At 42.0% G+C, this 20,228-nt stretch overlaps 3 protein-coding genes across 3 annotated transcripts; 1 reads left to right on the top strand and 2 right to left on the bottom strand.

Annotated features, from left to right (window-relative positions):
• Nucleotides 1-15,304: 15,304 nt before the first annotated feature.
• LOC128709322 (RING finger protein narya-like) lies at nt 15,305-15,769 on the bottom strand. Its single transcript, XM_053804309.1, has one exon. It carries the CDS (start codon nt 15,767-15,769, stop codon nt 15,305-15,307), a length of 465 nt encoding a protein of 154 aa, XP_053660284.1.
• Nucleotides 15,770-16,067: 298 nt separating this feature from the next.
• Nucleotides 16,068-16,647, top strand: LOC128718150 (coiled-coil domain-containing protein 12). Its single transcript, XM_053811821.1, has 2 exons — nt 16,068-16,198; nt 16,290-16,647. Exons 1-2 carry the CDS (start codon nt 16,068-16,070, stop codon nt 16,645-16,647), a joined length of 489 nt encoding a protein of 162 aa, XP_053667796.1.
• A 140-nt stretch (nt 16,648-16,787) lies between these two features.
• Nucleotides 16,788-18,492, bottom strand: LOC128708336 (spindle assembly abnormal protein 6 homolog). Its single transcript, XM_053803310.1, has 3 exons — nt 18,244-18,492; nt 16,990-18,157; nt 16,788-16,894 (listed from the first exon to the last, which is right to left on the bottom strand). The coding sequence occupies exons 1-3, from the start codon at nt 18,412-18,414 to the stop codon at nt 16,788-16,790; spliced, it is 1,446 nt and encodes a 481-aa protein (XP_053659285.1). The 5' UTR covers nt 18,415-18,492.
• Between the last annotated feature and the right edge of the window lie 1,736 nt (nt 18,493-20,228).

Here is a 20,228-nt window from a genome sequence, read left to right as displayed (position 1 = left end):
ACTTTACATGTATATCACGACTGTTCACGACCCACTTCTGACACCATGTAATATTTTATTAGTTTTCTATTCCTGCGTACAACCATACGCTTCCACCGTACACATGTGTTAAGCATGTTGCTAATTTTCTGTCAAGTGAACCCTGTTAGCAGTGCTGCCGGAGAGGCAAATATTATTACAGCGTCCTTTTGGCCGACGCGAACGTTAGAGAGGCAACCGGTGTTGGACATGGAATGGTTCGATGTGTAGGTGAGAATGGTGGCAATATGGAAATCACTTTAAAAGACGTCCTGTATGTTCCGTCGTTGACGGCAGGACTAATTTCCGTGGACAAAATGGCGGCTAATGGCTACACAATTGCGTTTAAAATCAAACTCATGCTGAAAGGTGAACGTTCCGGATGCCTATATAAACTGAAACTTGCTGAAGTTGCAAATACAGCTGAGAAGAAGACACATAATGCTAACTGTGAACACATGTGGCATCGTCGTTTTAGCCATCGGGACCCGCAAGTCATCACGAAGATAATAAACGACGATTTATGCACCGGTATGAAAATGGCGGACTGCGGCATTAGTGAAACCTGTGAAAGGTGCATCGGGGGAAAATTAGCACGACACCCCTTTCCAAAAGCAGCGGAGATGATATCAACAAAGGTTTTGGATTTAATCCACACCGATAACTGCTGCCCAACGCGGACAACAACGCCGGGAGGAAAAAGGTACATTATGACTATGATAGATGATTAAAGCCGGTTTACTCTTGTCTATTGGTTAGAGAGGAAATCTGAGGCTGCTGTAAAAATTAAGCAGTACGTTCGTTTTGTGGAGAACCTCTTTTCTCGAAAACCACGAACAATTAGATCCGACGATGGAAACGAGTACGTCAATGACATTTTACGTACTTTCTACGCAGAGGAAGGCATCAAGGCGCAGTACACAGCAGCATACTCACCTCAACCGAACGGCGTAGCAGATAGAAAGAATAGATCTCTAGAGGAAATGGCAACAACGATGCTCCTTGGTGCAGGTCTAGACAAACGGTGCTGGGGTGAATCATTATGACAGCAGCATATATACAAAAAAGACTACCTACCCGAGCGACTAATATGACACCTTACGAAGAATGGTTTGGTCGTAAACCAGATTTAGGTTAACTGCAAATGTATGGTTGTTCCGCATACGTGCATATTCCTAATGTTAAACGAGGAAAGTTCGAAAGCAAGGCACGTAAGTTAATCTTTTTTTGCTACTCAGATGAGCATAAAGGTTATCTTTTCGTTGATACAGAAACGGATAATATTACCATCAGGAGTGGTGTTAAATTCCTGGAGAGTGGTGTAGCGCCTGTAAATAAAAGGAAGTCATCTGGAGGAAAATTAAAGCAAACAACTTCAAGATTGTTAAGAGACACTCAAAATAATACTTCATCAGAGAGTGTTGTGGAAAACTATTTAAAGTCGAACCCAATGAAACAAACAACCAGAGAGGAAGTGGTAACAGACAGTACGAGTGAAGATAGTTTATTCTTCGACTCAACTGAAGTTGGTGAGTTGACGATATACTTGTAGGGTGTGAAAACAACAGGGAAATACAGGGTTTAACAAGCCACATTGCCTTTTGAATGGCATACTTCGCCGGTCTTGAAATGTATTTCGTATCCTATGAAATATTTCCTCCCGTCAAGATGTAAATCCGCTGGCTCGATATGATTTTTGCGACGATTGCTTTAGCTTTTTCACTGAAAATACTTCATAGGATACGAAATACATTTCAAGACCGGCGAAGTATGCCATTTACATAGCAAAGTGGCTTGTTAAACCCTGTAATGGGTGTTTATGAACAATTACAGAAATTCTTTTAAATGACTTGCTTAGGTGATTTGAAGTTTTTCTTAGGACTAGAAGCAAAGTGGCGTTTACAACATAGGTTTAATGAATTACATCAACAAACTAGTGATCAAAATCGGGCTTAGCGAAGCGAAAATAGAGTAAACACCTATGGACCAAGGTTTTCTGAAAGATGAAGTAGGAAGTGAATTACTAGAAAACAATACCCAGTATCGGTCCGTTGTGGGAGCACTTTTGTACATAACAGGTTGTACACGACCTGATATTATGACAACAGCTATGATATTGGAAAGGAAATTCAGTGCTCCAACTGAAAGTGACTGGACAACAGCTAAACGCGCCGTTTAGCTATATAAGCTATATATATATATAGCTATAAAAGGTATCTTAAAGGTACAAAAGATTGAGTGTTGAAGCTAGGTGGTGTTAATGACGGAATCGTTTGCGAAAGTGTAGTTGCGTTTTCTGATGCAAATTGGGCAGGAGATTCCTCGTCGCGAAAGTCAACAACTTTATAAGTTATATATTTATAAGAAGGAGCAATATCCTGGGTTAGTCGTCGGTAGGGTAATATTACATGGTCAATGATGGAGGCAGAATATGTTGCATTAGCCGAGACCTACCAGGAGGTATTGTGGTTGCGTCGACTTCTTGGTAATTTTGGAGAGGTTCAGGATAAAGCAACCACAGTGAATGGAGACAATCAGGCCTGTATTTTATTTGCTCAGTCGGAGAAAACTTCAAAGCGGTCCAAGCATATCTAGACTAAACATTTCGTGCGCGATTTATGTCAACGGGGAGATGTCGTTTTAAAATATTGCCCAACTGATACTATGAATGCGGATATTCTAACAAAGCCTTTAGGTGCGATTAAACACCACATGTTTGCGACCAAATCTTGGATCTTGGATTAATAGGATAATTAGTTAAGGATTAATAATTTAGGAGTGTTAAACTATTGCAATTACTAATCAGAGGTATAAACGCGGCTTGACAAGTGATGTAGGGCAAACGCGGTTTGACAAATATTTTATGTTAACTAACCTGAATATCTATAGAATACATGGTCATTCCTGTGGAAAGGGAACACTGTTCACCTCGTTGTATTTGACAGATAGGGACAAAATTGACAACTGAGTAGAATTGTTGTTTTTCCGGTAGAACACATGCGGTACAAAACGGATAAAGGACAGTCACTGTACTCAGAGAGTGAAAATATATGTAGAAGTAAAACGCAGAAACTAACTTAGTTGTTATTTTCAACAGATTATGGGCCCAGCATCGTTGATCCAAAGGATTTTCGCTATCTGAAAGATTCGACCAGTTGGAGTCGGATTCTGTTATTATTTGCGAGGCAAATAGTTTTCATCGGTGCATCGTCTGCGAGACGGGAACGAAAACAATATGGCCGATATGAAGTTCACCATAGAGAAGCTTAATGGAAATAATTGGCAAACATGGTGTGGCGAAATATATCTTCTGAGGTGCCACAATCTTAAACATTAAAAACCTTAATTGCGATATTGTACAGACACCTCGATTTTTTGACGTTTTGGGAAAGGACGTCAATTGGGGAGACATAGAGCGAACAGCAGTAAAAAGGTGAACAGTGAACGGTGAATTCTTAAAAATAAAGAAAAGTGCGTTTGAGCCACATCCCGAGGTCCCAAAAATAAAAAAATAGCTACAAATCAGAAAGAAAGCTAAAACTGGTGACCCCGACGTGATCTCGGGACAGCGACGTCCCCTTTTCGAAAAGCGAGTTCCCATTCAATAGTGTACTGACGTGTTTTCGTGCCATCGAAAACTAGCTTCCCGATAGCGCATGGTGCGCATGAAGTAGTGCAACAGAGTCCAAAAACACGAGCTACGCATTTTGGATAATCCGACACGCCGGTACGATTTAGAAAAATTGTGCAGAAGTTGCGTAGGCGCATCGAAACATTAGACGCCATTTTGTTTTTTGGACCAACGGGCTTCGTAGTGTTGCCTGATCAAAGTGACGCGCGCCATCAGGCAATCTATTGTTTAAAACCTCGCGTTTGCTCTGAACACGGAAAGGATGATGGAACACAGCCCGAAGAAAGGAAGCAAGGCTAAAACGACGCTTGCTGTGAACGCAGACCCAGCTAGCAAAGCAGAAGCACTAATGGGTGGTCCTTCCGATGACCAAATGGTGGCTCTCACCACGGCAAAGGCAACGGAACAGTCTGTTGAAACCGTCAATGCTTTTCGATTAAACATGCCGGAGATGAACACTACCGATATGCCATCGTACTTTTTTGCGTTAGAGCATTGGTTTGCGGCCACCGGCATTACGGAAAAGATGGATATTAAGCGTTACCATATAGTTATGGCCCAAATACCACTTCGAGTGCTCCCAGAGCTTCAGCCGTTGCTAGAGCCTGCACCCTCGACGGATCGTTACGCGTTTGTGAAGACAATTATACTTGCGCATTTTGCGGAAACTCAGCGAAGCCGTTTGAACCGCCTGATGTATGGTCTGGAGCTTGGAGACCGAAAACCATCGAAGCTTTTAGCGGAGATGCGACGCGTAGCCAACGACACCATGGCCGAGGGTATGCTCGTTGATCTTTGGATCGCCAGACTTCCGCCTTTCGTCCAATCCGCCGTAATAGCAGCGCGGGGAAGCACACCGGACAAAGCTGCCGTTGCTGACTCAGTGATGGAGTGCGTGGCTTCCCGAAACGGCCAGAACAACAATGCACTGCACGAAGTTCGTGCACCTGACGGATTCGAGCAGCGTATTTCACGGGAGATAGCCGAACTGAATCGAAAGTTTTCAGAACTAATGGAGCAAACACGCCGTCGCGATCATTCTTGCGCGCGGCCACGTTCGCGAACTCTCGTACGCGACACCGCCCCTTCTTCAGGAGTGTGTTATTACCACCGACGATTTGGAGCAGGCGCTCGTTCCTGCAGACAGCCATGCACCTTCACTGCCTCCACCGTCCCGAATTTGCGACAACCGACATCGTCGTCCTTCTGAGGACACGTCGGAGATATCGGCCCTCAGGTAGACACCATCGCGCCTGTGAGCAACCGGCTGATAGTCATCGATCGCAACACGAAACAACAATACCTGATTGACACCGGTGCGGATGTTGGTACTGTGAACAACTTGCTATGCGAGTTTCCCAGTATCACTGCTGCAACCTCCCCTGGAACGACGATGCAATCCGAGGTCATGCACCGCATAGAAACCACAGGACCTCCAACTTTCGCCCGCTCACGTCGACTTCCACCCGACAAATACGCAGCGGCACGTGCCGAATTCGAGTCGCTGATGCAGTTAGGAGTATGCCGGCCTTCCAGCAGCAGTTGGGCTAGTCCATTACACATGGTCAAGAAGGCAGATGGCACCTGGCGCCCGTGTGGCGACTATCGAGCTCTTAACGCGAACACTGTTCCTGACCGGTATCCGCTTCCGTTTCTGCAGGATTTCACCATGCAGTTACAAGGAAAGAATATTTTTTTCCAAAGTGGATCTTCAGAAGGCGTACCATCAGATAGCCATCCATCCAGAAGACATTCCAAAGACGGCGATAACAACTCCCTTTGGATTGTTTGAATTTACGACTATGCCATTCGGTCTACGCAACGCCGCGCAAACGTTCCAACGGATTATACACGATGTTTTACGAGGTTTGCACTTTGTATTTCCATACATCGATGATATCATCGTTGCATCGACGTCTCCGGAGGAACATCGTGAGCATTTAAGACAGCTATTTGAACGCCTCGAACGACACCGGTTAACCATCAACGTAGCGAGATGTGAGTTTTTTCAGTTGGAAATATCATTCCTAGGACATCGCGTTACGGCCGAGGGGATCCGTCCGCTAGCGGAGAAGGTAGAAACCATTAACAAATTTCCCAGACCGGACACCGTCATGGGTCTTAAGAAATTTTTGGCCATGATCAACTTCTACCGGCGCTTTATTCCTCATGCTCTAGAATCCCAAGGAACGCTCTTGGAAATGATTCCAGGTAATAAACGACATGACAAAACGCCGCTTTCCTGGACGGCAACGCAACAGGCACAGCCTTCAAGGAATGTAAACGACAGCTCACCCAGGCCACTCTACTGGCGCATCCTGTTCGAACTGCGGAATTGTCTTTGTGGTGCGATGCTTCCGATTTCGCTGCTGGGGCCGCCCTTCATCAGGTCGTCGGCAGGGAAATGCAACCGCTTGGTTTCTTCTCCAAGAAATTCGATAATGCGCAGCGGAATTATTCAACCTATGATCGCGAGTTAACTGCAGTATATCTCGCCGTTCGACACTTCCGCCATTTGTTGGAAGGGCGCACGTTCCACATATATACGGATCATAAACCACTGGTTTACGCATTCAAACAGTCACTGGACAAAGCATCTCCAAGGCAAGCCCGTCATCTCGACTTCATAGGCCAGTTTTCCACGGACATCCGTCACGTTGAAGGGAAGGAAAACGTTACTGCTGACTTGTTGTCGCGCATCGAAACTGTCCTACATTCGTCTACCATCGATTATGACGAATTGGCAGAAGACCAGTCCCGCGATCCTGAACTTGCTGACGTTCTAAGCGGTAAAATCAGGACGGACCTGGTACTTCAACGCATTCCAGGTAGCACTAAGGCACTGTATTGCGATTGTCCAACTGGTATCACTCGTCCGTATATAACGAAACCCATCCGTCAACAACTATTTCATGCTGTTCATGATATGAGTCATCCCGGAGCGAAGGCCACGGCTAGGCTGATGACGGAAAGATACGTCTGGTTAAATATCCGCCGAGATTCCAAAGACTTCGTGCGAAATTGTTTGTCGTGTCAGGCAACCAAAGTACATCGTCACACGCACAGCCCGCTTGTACGCTACCCGTCGCCGGAAACCAGATTCTCCAACATTAATCTGGACATCGTTGGACCGTTCCCGATCAGCAACGGATTTCGTTATTGTCTCACCATCATCGATCGCTTCACCCGCTGGCCTGAAGCCATCCCGATAGCTGACATAACTGCTCCAACGGTAGCATCTGCCCTGCTTAGCGGCTGGGTATCTCGTTTCGGCGTTCCTGAGTTCATCACTACAGATCAAGGAAAGCAATTTGAGTCAGCATTGTTCACCGAGCTCATGCAGGCCCTTGGTACTAAGCATCTGCGAACAACGGCATACCATCCGCAGGCCAATGGTCTGATCGAGCGTTGGCATCGTACACTCAAGGCTGCTATCTGCTGTAAGGATACCACACACTGGGTCGACCACCTGCCCTTAATCCTACTAGGGTTGCGATCCTCGTTCAAAGATGACATAAAGGCATCACCAGCAGAGCTAGTATATGGGAGCACGCTGCGGATTCCTGCAGAGTTCTTCCACAGCAGCCCAATTACGAATTTGCCAGACACGACTGAATTCACACAGTCTTTACGAAAGGCGATGTACAATATTCGACCAACGAAGACATCCTGGCACGACAAGAGAGCAACATTCGTACATTCGGACTTGCGGACATGTACGCACGTTTTCGTTCGCAACGACATGGTACGACCAGCGCTCACTCCTCCGTACCAGGGACCGTATAAGGTATTAGGTCGGACTGACAAATGTTTCCGTGTTTTAATCAACGGTAGGTCCAACAATATCTCCATCGACCGCTTGAAGCCCTGTTACTCGGTACAGGAACAATTGCCTCCAGTAAACCCTTCATGTAAACCTTCCTTCCCATCAAATCCACCACCATTGCTTTCGCCACCAACCTCTTCAACACCGACCACCGACTTTTCGACCGGTGTTACACGTTCACAGCGTAGAGTGACTATTCCGCTTCGGTACAGATAACACCAGTCTGATAGGGGAGTAGTGTGGCGAAATATATCTTCTGAGGTGCCACAATCTTAAACATTAAAAACCTTAATTGCGATATTGAATAGACACCTTGATTTTTTGACGTTTTGGGAAAGGACGTCAATTGGGGAGACATAGAGCGAACAGCAGTAAAAAGGTGAACAGTGAACGGTGAATTCTTAAAAATAAAGAAAAGCGCGTTTGAGCCACATCCCGAGGTCCCAAAAATAAAAAAATAGCTACAAATCAGAAAGAAAGCTAAAATGGAATGTACGCATAGAAATGCTGCTAGCTCGTGATGACCTGTGGGATGTGGTAAATAACAAAATCCCCGTAGCAAAGGATCGCACCGACGCTTGGAAGACCTCTAATCGAAAGGCTAAAGCCACAATCATATTGTTGCTAGAGGACAGTCAATTATCATTAGTGAGAAACACGAAGTTTGCTCACGATGTCTACATCGCTCTTAAAAACTATCACCAGAAAACGACAAGATCGGTTCGATTATCGCTACTGAAGAAGCTGTGTGCGATGAATCTTACAGTGTCTGGAAACATAGAAGATCATATTCGTAGCTTTGACGATTTATTCGATCGCCTTGGCGCCGCGGGTACTAAACTGGACAAAGACACGAAGATTTGTATGGTTTTACGCAGCTTGCCGGCTTCATACGACGGTCTAGTTAAGGCACTTGACGTTTGTTCGGACGACGACATATCGCTTGAAGTGGTTAAATCCAAAATCATTGATGAATACAACCGTCAACAAGAAAGAAAAGGTAACGGACACGTCAAAGTAGAGAAAGCAATGCGATCTGCAGAAGGTAAGCCGGATCATGGTACGACCGGAGGATTGCGTATTTGCCATTACTGAGGTAGATCATCCCAAAAGTTAGAAAGCTTAAGCTTAAGCCGGTATGTGTCAAATAATCGAGCAGATTTCGAGCGGCGAATCGGTAACGGGTTGCATCAATCACATATGGACATAGATTTTTGACATAAAGAATGACATTAGGTATTCTGTACCGAGAATTTCAGGATATTAATTTTTTTATTTTAGTTTAAAATTGTATCAATATTTTTTATATACATAGATACTTATAATAATTAACCTTATTTATATCTCAGTCAATTGAGCCGTCTCAACAAGAAAAGCCGGTTCAAAAACCTTTATGAGCATATTAATCCTACTCGGTATTTACATGTCTTTCAAAAGATTGGTTCAAGCATGTTCAAACCGTTTTTTATACTCATACTTATGGGAATACGTAAATACAAGCTAAGAAATTTCCTCAAGTATCGTGAGTCAAAAACAATTTTATGTGATTTATAAAGGATGAAATTCCTTTATTTCAACATTAAAAAAAAACATTCAACTAAAAAAATTATCAATTGTTGAGTCGAGCGAAGAACTCAAGAATTCAATCCGATGCTGACAACTAACCCGGCACCCGTCACGCCACATGTTAAAAAAAATCAAAGGATTATATCTCATTCGCTCTTTCGTTCTCATTCGTTTAAATACTGTGTTTAAAGAAACATCCTTTTTGTGATCCTAGCGACAACATGTAAGTAAAAGCAATTAGGTTGTTAATTTAATTTAATTTAAAATTAATTTTGAAAATCTCTTTAAAATACCGGTTGAAAACTGTTGAGGACCGCGTGGCAACTGATACCCAAGAAAAACAGTTAAAAACATTCTCGAATCGCGCGCGGTAAAAAGTTTGGATACATACAAAATAACTTCCAATGATAAAACAACAGTACTCATCGAAAACTGCATTGTTAGCGCTGGAATCACGTAGCAGGCATTGGAAGGGTAAGTTTTGCAGCAAAAATGTGAAATGGTGAATGCACAGAATGCACACAGAAAATGATCGAAGAGTGTACCGAAAAACGATGTTATCATGGAAACGTTACGGCGTTACGATACTACTAACTACAATTTGTATAGCGATGGCGGTGATACAGGCGTTAACCATTGGCATCACCTTTAATCGAGTGATGCGGTGATGAACGTGTAAAACATAGGAAGCGAACGCAACGTTCTATAGTAAAGTTGTGTTCAAAGTAGGCGGTGTAGTTGGTATGCGATCCGTATGTAGCTAAATCTGGTGTATAAATAAAAGGAGAAATCACATGCATGTCGCATTTTCGAGTGTTTAGTGTGTTAACTGACAAACGTTCGAGTTTGAAGCATGATCCTTAGAACGACGTTGCGAATATATCCGAAGCATTTTACTATATCAACGATGCAGAACATAGCAAGTGGAAGACACTGATACGGCCGGACTCGAAGAATATAATCCAGATCATGACGGTCATGGTGCGGCACTAAAAAAACTTTTTTAAACAGTGATTGACCATCGAAGCAGCCTATAATGCTGATAGATTGATAAGAGCTGAACGAATTATTTGCTGGCTTCCCGTCAGTATGGTTATGACGTTCTCATTACGAGCGATGATTGCTGTACCATGAGTAAGCCAAGTCGAGAAGTATAAGGAACGGACGTTCATGGCTTTGAAGAGAAGAACTATAACGAACTAACTGGCAACGCTTAGAGTACGGAGGTTTCGTTGAACATGTATTTCCATACACCTTGCGCTGTCGTGTGAAAACTTCTTTGAATCATTCCCCTCGTGCTATAGCCGTATTAAGGAAGGACACCAATCAAAGAAGCATACTTCAGCCAAAGAAATTGTATAGCACTCTCAAGCATCCCATTTTTCAAAACTGACATTCCAAATGTTGCAGGTAATTAAAATCTCTGTTTATTCTTAACAGCACATGCTTAATTTTAAAGCAGTCGGTGAATCTCGAATCTAACAGAATGCCAGGGTCTTTTATATAAAATTCCATGTACAACGGTAAACCGCAACGGGTTTAATTAAAGTAAAGGACTATAAAATGTTAGTTACTCTAGATCGCTTAGTTTTGGTTCCGTGTTGTTGAAGTTTGACATCAAACGGTAAAATGTATAAATGCACGAAACAGTTCCATGAAGTAGAAAGTAATACATCACCATATTTTTTAAAAGGATAGAAGCTACGAGGGTGAGCTAAATTAAATGAGCTTGCGCATCACAATGCAACAACAAACGGTATGTTCATCTGTTTTTTTTAACTGATTTTTTTATAAAAATAATTATAAATAAAAACTTATTAATTATGCGTATTTATGTATTTTTTTTCCTTTTTTAACATCCTAAGCCTATGGGAAATATGGCCTAACCTATTTTAAACCTGCTAGAAAAATGCTTTGTTTTGATATTTGTCGAGCAGCTGTCGAGCACTTTCATAAGCAAAACAATCTAACCATCGATTCCCAGGCTTATCTGGCTTGGCAGTTTGTATGGGAAGCTGTAAGCTTATAAGCCTGGAAACGTCAAAACGCATACAAAAAACTGGCTTATCCCGTGATCTACCCCACTGTAAGAAACCTGGCCATTACAAGCAAAACTGCAGAAAATTTCTTGCCAACAAGAAAAAGGAAGAATCGTCAAGTAATTCGGTAAAAGCTAAAGCTGCACAGAGTGAGTCACAAAGTGTTGCTTTTACTGTAATGAAAAAGGAAAAATCGAGTAGCTGGGTGATCGATAGTGGTGCTGGTGCACACATGACAAACGATCAGTCATTTTTCGCATCACTGGAAAAATTTGACAGTGGATTCATTACCATGGCAGATGGCAAAAAGACACAAATCAAAGGTGAAGGAAATGGTGTGCTGTATGGTATTAACGGTTCTGCCAAAGTCATGAAGATTGAAATGAACGATGTCAAATTCGTACCACAAACCTGATATCGGTCGGGAAGTTGGCAACGAAAAGACTGAAGGTGTCTTTCGATAATGATGGGTGTAAAATCGTCAACACAGATGGTGTAGTGGTTGCTACCGGAACCCGTCACAGCGGATTGTATTATCTCAACGTAGTCGAAACTTCGATGGCGGCATTGCATGGCCAGCATAAAGAAAATTGCCAGCACCAGTGGCATAGACGATTTGGACATCGAGATTGGGCTGCTGCTGAACGTGTGCTGAAGGAAGAAATGGCTACAGGCTTGAAGGTAACTGATTGTGGACTACGATTGGTGTGCGATTGTTGTATGGAAGCAAAGTCGGCTCGTTTGCCGTTTCCTCCTGTTATCCAACGAAAGTCGTCGCAGGTTCTTGACATCATTCATACAGATATTTGTGGACCCATGCAGAACACCACACCTAGTAGAAAAAAGTATATTATGGTCATTATATATGATTTCACTCGGTTTACAACAACTTATCTGTTGAAACAGAAATCAGAAGCTGCGGAAAAGCTGAAGGACTATGTGCGGTGGGTAGAAAATCTTTTCGGCCGCAAGCCACGGGTGGTGAGATCCGATGGAGGGGGAGAATTCAACAATAATGAACTTCTAAAGTTTTACAAAAAGCAAGGAATACAACCGCAATTCACTACCCCTTACTTCCCTCAGCAGAACTGCGTTGCCGAACGCAAAAATCGGTCACTGACGGAAATGTCCACTTGTATGTTGGTCGATGACGGAATGGAGAAATGATTCTGGGGAGAGGCAATTTTGACAGCCACATACCTTCAGAATAGACTACCGTCCAGACCCATTCCCAAAACCCCATATGAGCTATGGTGGGGAAGAAAGCCTGATCTTAATCATTTTCGAGTGTTCGGAAGTAAAGCCTATGTCCACGTATTAGAAAACAAAAGGAAGAAGCTGGACAGCAAAGCTCGGAAACTGACGTTTGTTGGCTATGCGATTGATCAGAAAGCATACCGTTTTGTGGATGTTGAAATGGATTAGATAACAGTGAGCCGCGATGCCCGATCCATAGAATTAGACAACGAAACAGTATTGGTGGAAGTACAAAGAATACAGAAGATATCGAGCTAATGCCCTTCACAGAAGAGAAGGAAGCAAGTTATGACGATTCCGCAGAAGAATACTACGAAGTAGAAAATAACGAAGAAGATACCAACATGAACATACGGCGCTCAGGAAGAACAAATCAGGGAACACTGCCTACACACCTAAAGGATTTTAGCCTTGATTATGCTGTTGAATACGCAGCGTGTGCAGTTGAAGGCCCGATAGACCATCGTGATGCTCTAAAGGACAACGCGTGGCGCGAAGCCATGTTGGAAGAGTTGGCGTCTCATCAACGCAATAAGACTTGGACACTGGTATCGTTACCGGAAGGACAAAAGGCCATCGGTTCAAAGTGGGTATTCAAAGAGAAACGTAATGAGGAAAATCAAGTAATGAAATACAAAGCAAGACTGGTAGCGCAAGGCTACGCGCAGAGATCTGGAGTCGACGTAGATGAAGTGTTTTCACCTGTAACAAGTTAAACGACCTTCCGTATTTTTCTTACGGTTGCGGCAAAGAATAATATGCATGTTCGACATCTAGATGTTAAGACGGCGTACCTTTACGGCAATCTGGAAGAGGAAGTGTACATGCAGTAGCCGCCGGGATTCATCGTTCAGGGAAGAGAACATTTAGTGTGTCGTCTTCAACGCAGCATCTATGGATTGCGTCAGTCCTTCGTTGCTGGAATCGACCATTAGATGAAGCCTTAGTGAAAAACGGTTTCAAAAGTGGAGTAGCAGACCCATGTTTGTATGTCAGAGGTAGTGAAGACACTAAAGTTTTACTGGTAGTATATGTCGACGATCTGTTGATTGCATCAACTAATGACTACGAATTAGAGAAGATTCGTGAAACTCTAAAGGTTGAATTCGAAATTAAATATCTAGGAAACGTGCGACATTTCCTCGGAGTGGAAGTAAAACGTGAAGATAACGTCTACCAGATAAGTCTGCGTAACTACATAGACAAGCTACTCAAAGTATTCGGTATGGAGCAATGTAAGACTGCCAAATCACCAATGGATACAGGTTACATCAAAGTAGTAGAGGCTGGTGAGCCATTCGAAGATCCAAGTAAATACCGAAGTTTGGTAGGCGGATTGCTGTTTCTGGCCATCGTTGCTCGACCCGATATTGCAGCAAGTGCATCTATACTCGGAAGAAGATTCACTGCATCTCGAGACAGTGACTGGACAGCGGCGAAGCGAGATCTTCGCTATTTGAAAGCAACTAAGAACTACAAACTACAACTCGGCGGAAAACAACAGCAAGGTTTGATTGGTTTTTCAGACGCCGATTGGGCTGGTGATGCAGAGAGTCGTCGATCGACATCTGGCATACTGTTTAAGTTCGAAGGTGGTTGCGTTATGTGGGCCAGTTGTCGACAAACTTGTATCAGTCTCTCGTCAATGGAGGCTGAATATGTAGCCCTCAAAGAAGCTTGCCAGGAAGCGCTGTGGCTCAGAAAGCTTCTTAATGATTTGTATGAAAATCAGAATCAACCGACGACCATAATGGAGGACAACCAGGGATGTTTGGCTTTTATTCGTTCGGAACGGATAAGCCGTAAATCTAAGCACATTGAAACAAAGGAACGTTTTATACAGGACCTGTGCGCTCGTGGGGAAGTACAACTCAATTATTGCCCTACAGACCAGATGCAGGCAGACATCTTTACCAAGCCATTGGGCCCTTGCAAACACTCGGATTTTTGCAAATTATTAGGACTCCATGGTGGTCAATCTAGAGTACAGTATTCACAGTGAGGGGGAGTGTGGAAAGGGAACACTGTTCACCTCGTTGTATTTGAGAGTTAGGGACAAAATTGACAACTGAGTAGGATTGTTGTTTTTCCGGTAGAGCACATGCGGTACAAAACGGATAAAGGACAGTCGCTGTACTCAGAGAGTGAAAATATATTTGGAAGTAAAACGTATAAACTAACTTAGTTGTTATTTCAACAATTCCGCCATTAGAGTATCAAGGTATCGTACGCGTTACAAAGGATATTTTCTCACAATACATCCGAAAACTAGTTCCAGAAAACTGCATACAACCAACAAATTTAAAATGTAAAATTGCAAAATAGTTTCAACTCCAATGGAATTCCACTTGAAACTCTCGCGATCCTGTGGATAGGCGATCTATCATCGGCGAAATATTTGAAGTGTTTGGGTGTACTGTTGCTTGGATAACCGAAAAACAACAAGTTATATCACTATCATGGACGGAGGCGGAACTTGCAGCATTGTGCGTAGCTGCATGTCATGAGCAGTGGTTGTTACGACTGGTGTGAGATTTGGGATGAGATCCTAAAGGCCAATAACTTTATATGACGATAACGAGTTGTCAATGAGAATTACCGAGGAGTCAAAGGATTGTGGTTGTCTGAAGCATTTCGACTTGAAACTTCATTACTTTCGGCACCTAATAGGACAAAGAAAAATTAGTCCGCAGTATATACCATCAGAAGATCAGCAAGTGGATATGATGACGAAAAGTCTTCCGGTAGCAGCTTTCCGCAGGCATTGCGCAAACATTGGCTAACTGTAGCGGTTGAGCAGGGGTGTCGGGATATTCGAGTAAAACAAAAAAAAAAGGTGAAAATCGTATACAACGTAAAGTTTTGTTTGAAACTGGCTTTTAATGTGTACAAAGTTTAACAGTATCAATGGATCTGCTCTCCAACATTTCAGCTTTAGAATCGTGATGTACGGCTAGAGCTTGCATTTTAAAAGAAATCTTCTTTGGCGTTATCTTCAAAGTTTGTTACGTTACCGTGGTTTACGTTTTCCTTTTGCTTTTGTTGCAACTGAATGATAAGATTCTGTTCCTCATCGATTCCTTTTTTATATGCTTCATACATCTTCTCCAGCTTCTGAAAGCGCTGTTTTCTTGATTCGTACTCCTTGAATACACTCCAGTTGGCCTCTATAAAGTGATCCATTTTGCTGTTTTGGAATTGATAAATTTTTCCTATTTTACCCAGTTGGTCTTCCTGGTTCATGAAGCACTCCTTTACTTTCAACGGCAAGTCCTTATTCATTAGTGTAGTTCGGCACGGTTTCGCACAAATCGGACACTCCTTCGCGATTGATGAACATTTACGACAAAATATATGGCTACAAGTTGTTATGTAGAATTCTAGCTCGCCCGTTGTTCGCTGTTCGTGGCACAGTTCACAAAACACAAACATATTGTAGCTTCAATTCACGTTAATATCATAACACGAAGACTGGTTTTGATACAATTGCCTAGCTGTTGAACAGTTCATGTATGAAATATGACAAGGTCGACTGTTGAGTTTCATGGCATACTGAGTGCGTGAAATCAGCCCGTTACCGCTTTCAATATGACAACAAATGTCAATTTTCTTCTTTATTTGTTTTCTAATTCATTTATTGTTATAATATCATAAAACGAAAGAACTTTTTTTTCTTGTAATAAGCAAGCATTGCGTTTGTAATTAAGCGATTGTTGCAATTTATCTTCAAATGGCAGCAGCGACAGGAAAACTGGAGGCGGAAGCCCTCAAGCGTAAAAATCGTCTGCGGGAACTACGAGGAAAGCGAACACATGAGGAACATTACAGCAGAATCAACGACGAAGGTACAACTGTCCCAAAGTGAGTAGTTACTTATGCTATCAAGTGAACGCCGATTCAATCCTAACAGAGTGCTTATTTTTACAATGTGTGTCATTTTCTTTCGTTGCAGGCCTGTGTTTCGAAATTACAAGCCAGAAACTGAAGAATTTCCCGAACTCATGCCAATGGACGATCACGCCGGGGTTGTCGAAAAGGAGGTTGGTACACATCTACAAATGATGAAAACTCCGATCGTTATTGAAGAGATCGATATTGTTAATCTTGCCCCGCGGAAACCTGACTGGGATCTGAAAAGAGACGTTTCTAAAAAGTTGGAAAAATTAGAACGTAGAACGCAAAAAGCTATCGCAGAACTGATACGCGAGCGGCTGAAAGCCGGACAGGAGCAGGACATACTTCAAGCTGTAAATATTGCAGCGTCTGCTGCATCTGTAACACTTCAAGAAACGTATAATCCAGAACATTAATAAAGATATAAATATTCAACTATTCAACAATGCAGTCATCACAATAATTGTATATTAGGTAATTCCTGAAAAGGTTCCAATGAAAGATTCTGATTTTTTTTACATTCACTTGGTAAGCATTCAGTACGAAGAATGATTGTTTATTCTACTCTATTATGAGGTCGAAAGTATCTTCCTTGACAACTTAATACAGATGTTGCTTCAACAGGTTGACTGTTTGTGATTCGCAGTATCAAGTCGTTAATTTCTGTAACATAAAATACACATTACATAAAGTACATTGCTTAATTACATATCGTTTCCAAATCAGTTTTGTTTAGTGAATCAACCGCAAATACTTACTTTTTCGGTACTTTTCCTCTATTAAATCCGTTGTTTCTTTGATGCGTCTGATCGTTTCTGCATACTCTTCATTACAAGATTTATTCTTTTCGTGTTCCTGCTGTATCGCTGCTACCGTATTACTTAGTTCCATTATTTGTTTTTCTTTCTCCAGCAACATTTTCTCTTGGCGCATCGCTATTTCAGTACGTAGATCGATTTTGCTTTGCAATTTAACATTCTCCTTGTTGAGGTTATTGATAACCGAAGACGCATTTGCTAGTTCGTCGGTCGTCAGCTGCAATGCATGCTTTTTAGTGTGGCATATATTTTTCTCCGCTTCTAATTCAGCTTCCAATTCGGACCTTTGCTTTTGGGATATCTTTAGTTTGCTCTGCAGTTCCCCCACTTGACGCCTTAATTCTGCAATAGTGATCTCTGATCTAGATTCTCGGCTTTGTTGTGATGAAACGTTAGCCTGTATTCGTTCCAATTCTTCCTTGATTTGCGCATTTTGACTACGGAGCTTTATATTATCTTCTCGTATGATTTCAAAACGTTTTGTTTCCTGCACCATACGTTCTGTGCGGTCATAAGTTTCCTGTGTTAATTGGTCAATTTTCTCTTGCATGCTGTGAAGTATAGATTTCAACCGCTTTTCTTCCGCATCTTTGTTTTCAGTTAAATGTTTAATCGTTTGATGCAGACGAGTAACTTCTTCAGAGTTTCTGTTGAAAATCATGTTTTCTTGTTCCCTTAATTTCCCATTCAACGACGTAATTTCTGCTTGCAGTTTTCCGATGGCATCATCTTTGGAACTCATCTCGATCTGGTACTTCTGCACTTGGGATGTATATGCAGAGGTCTGTTCTTGAAGCATTTGAAGTGATTGATTTATGTGAAAAAGGACAGTATCGGTTGGTGCGTTTTTCATTGCAAGTAACAAATGCGTTAAATTTTTGAATGAGCTCTTTTCAAAGATTTGCAGCATATGGCAATTGTTTTCCGTATCTAGAGCTAGATGTAATTCTTCCCTTTTGCAACTATCAAGAATTTTAATCAGATGATCGACGAACCCTTGGAATGTTACATGTAAGGATTGTTCGGTTCTTATCTGTTCGTATGCTGCGGTGTCAATGGTGCTAACGAACATTCTGGAATGATCGTTTACTTGTGTCATTCTTATTTGCTGGAAAAATAGCAACACAGAAATACAAGAATGTTATTTACTACACTCAATTGTTCCGAACACAACGTAAGTAAACTGAAACATACTATGAGATTTTGAAGATCAATCTGTTCAACAATCGTGTAAAACATTTGCGGTTTACGTATTCCAACACTGTCGATGTTTACCCGCAAAGGGACAGCGGGAAATAGCACTTTAGCACATCTTCTCAGATGGTTATCGATGAATTTGTTATCAACCTGGGATGCTTTATGCATTTTGTAGGCGAAATATTTGATATTTGCAACTTATCGAACGGTGGCGTTCTTTTTGTTTACGTTTTAATTAACCGTTTGACATTTTCGATTTTATAAATATTCTCCAAGGTGCACACAAGTCGGAGAGGATCTTGACAGCTATTCACAGCATGACATTATGATTTTCATTGAAATTGGGTAGCAAAAGTAAAGTGTATTTTAAAATAATTTCCCCATGTTTGGAAAGAGTGCAATGATATTTCAAAATTCTTTATTACACACCAGTAAATTTTCATTCGTTTTTGAAATTTGGGTCTGGGCTCTACCGAAAATGTATCCCACTTAGGTACATCTCACTTTTATGTATGTTGGTCTTCGCTTTGGCTGGTTTGGCTTTTGGACACAAAAAGTCAAACTAAAATGAACAACAAGAAAAATACAACAATTAACCAAAGCTCTAGCACACAGACTCTTCGAATTACTGTTGCGATAGGTTATCACCATTTTCTGCGGTAATATTTCGGTCTCCTCCAATTTGTATGCCTACAATAACAGAATAGGAATATCAGCCGATTTATGTAGGGAAGTTGCAAGCGTGCAAATGAGAGCATAGGCAATGATTCTTCGGTAAGTACGAAACATGGAGCAAACCTGTTGAACCGATTTGTATTGCATATGCAATACACGGGAATAAATACAAGATTTTATTTTGATATCATTGCAGGCAATTTATAACCGGCAGTAATGCTGTGGAAGCAATTTACTATGTGAAGTCGTATTGTTCGAGTTTTATAAACGAAACTAACGGTAACCGGAGCCGGGAGCGGTATCATGTGTATGAACCTGGTTATGATACACATGATACTGCTGAAAAATGCGTTACTCCATGCATCGAGAATACAATCATTGTAAATAGGAAAACAGAACCGAATGCCGCTAGGCTACGCCAACAATTTTTCACCATAGCTGCGACAACAGCTTCGGGTATATTAACCAGGTTTCAATTGTAAAATTGAGCAATAGTAGACAACTCGATGAAGACAATGAAATTTCGGAGGGATATGACGAGCTCAGTAAACTAGAATAACAGCAATGAAAAATTGCGATACAACTGTTCCTTCTGCAACAAGTCGTATTCACTTTTGAGCACTTTACGTAGACATGAAAATGTTCATACCGGAAATAGATAGTTCATATGTAAAGTTTGTGGCAAATTTTTCAGAAAAACATCCTGTCTCACAGCACGAACTTTCCCATTTGAACAATATTCCGTACAAATTTGGCGACTGCGGTAAAGAATTCAAGGAAACAATCCGTTTGATTGAACATAGACGCACTCACACAGGAGAAAAACCTTTTCAGTGTGACCATTGCATGATGCGATTTCGTTTAAAGTCGCTCCTTAAGGAACATACCGCAAAGTGCGCTATCAAACAGATTGCCCCTGCTCAAGATGGTCGATGTGAACATTGTGGACGTGTGTTTCCCAGCGACCATTTGTTTACCAAACATGTCTTGGAATCGCATTCGCCGTGCAGGTTCACAGGCGGCAAATGTAGGTATTGTGATATGAAGCTAAAATCTGATAAGACCCACAGAAGGATACACACTGGAGAGAAACCTTATAAGCGTGAGATTTGTGGAAAATATGTCCAACACAGCTCCACCAAGAACCGTAATGAGCGCTCACACTACAAGCAGGGTAGCAAATTATCTGTATCGTTTCCAAGTCCTAGCGATGCGGCAAATGGGGAACAAATGTTTCCTAGTGTAATATGTTACGTCTCGAACAAAACAAATATGAGACATTTGATAGCCTACTGTAAAGACTGTAA

This window comes from Anopheles marshallii, chromosome 2 (assembly GCF_943734725.1).
Source record: "Anopheles marshallii chromosome 2, idAnoMarsDA_429_01, whole genome shotgun sequence".
NCBI lineage: Eukaryota > Metazoa > Arthropoda > Insecta > Diptera > Culicidae > Anopheles > Anopheles marshallii.
The sequence above is the reverse complement of the archived record's forward strand: the minus strand, read 5'-3'. Positions and strand labels throughout refer to the sequence as shown.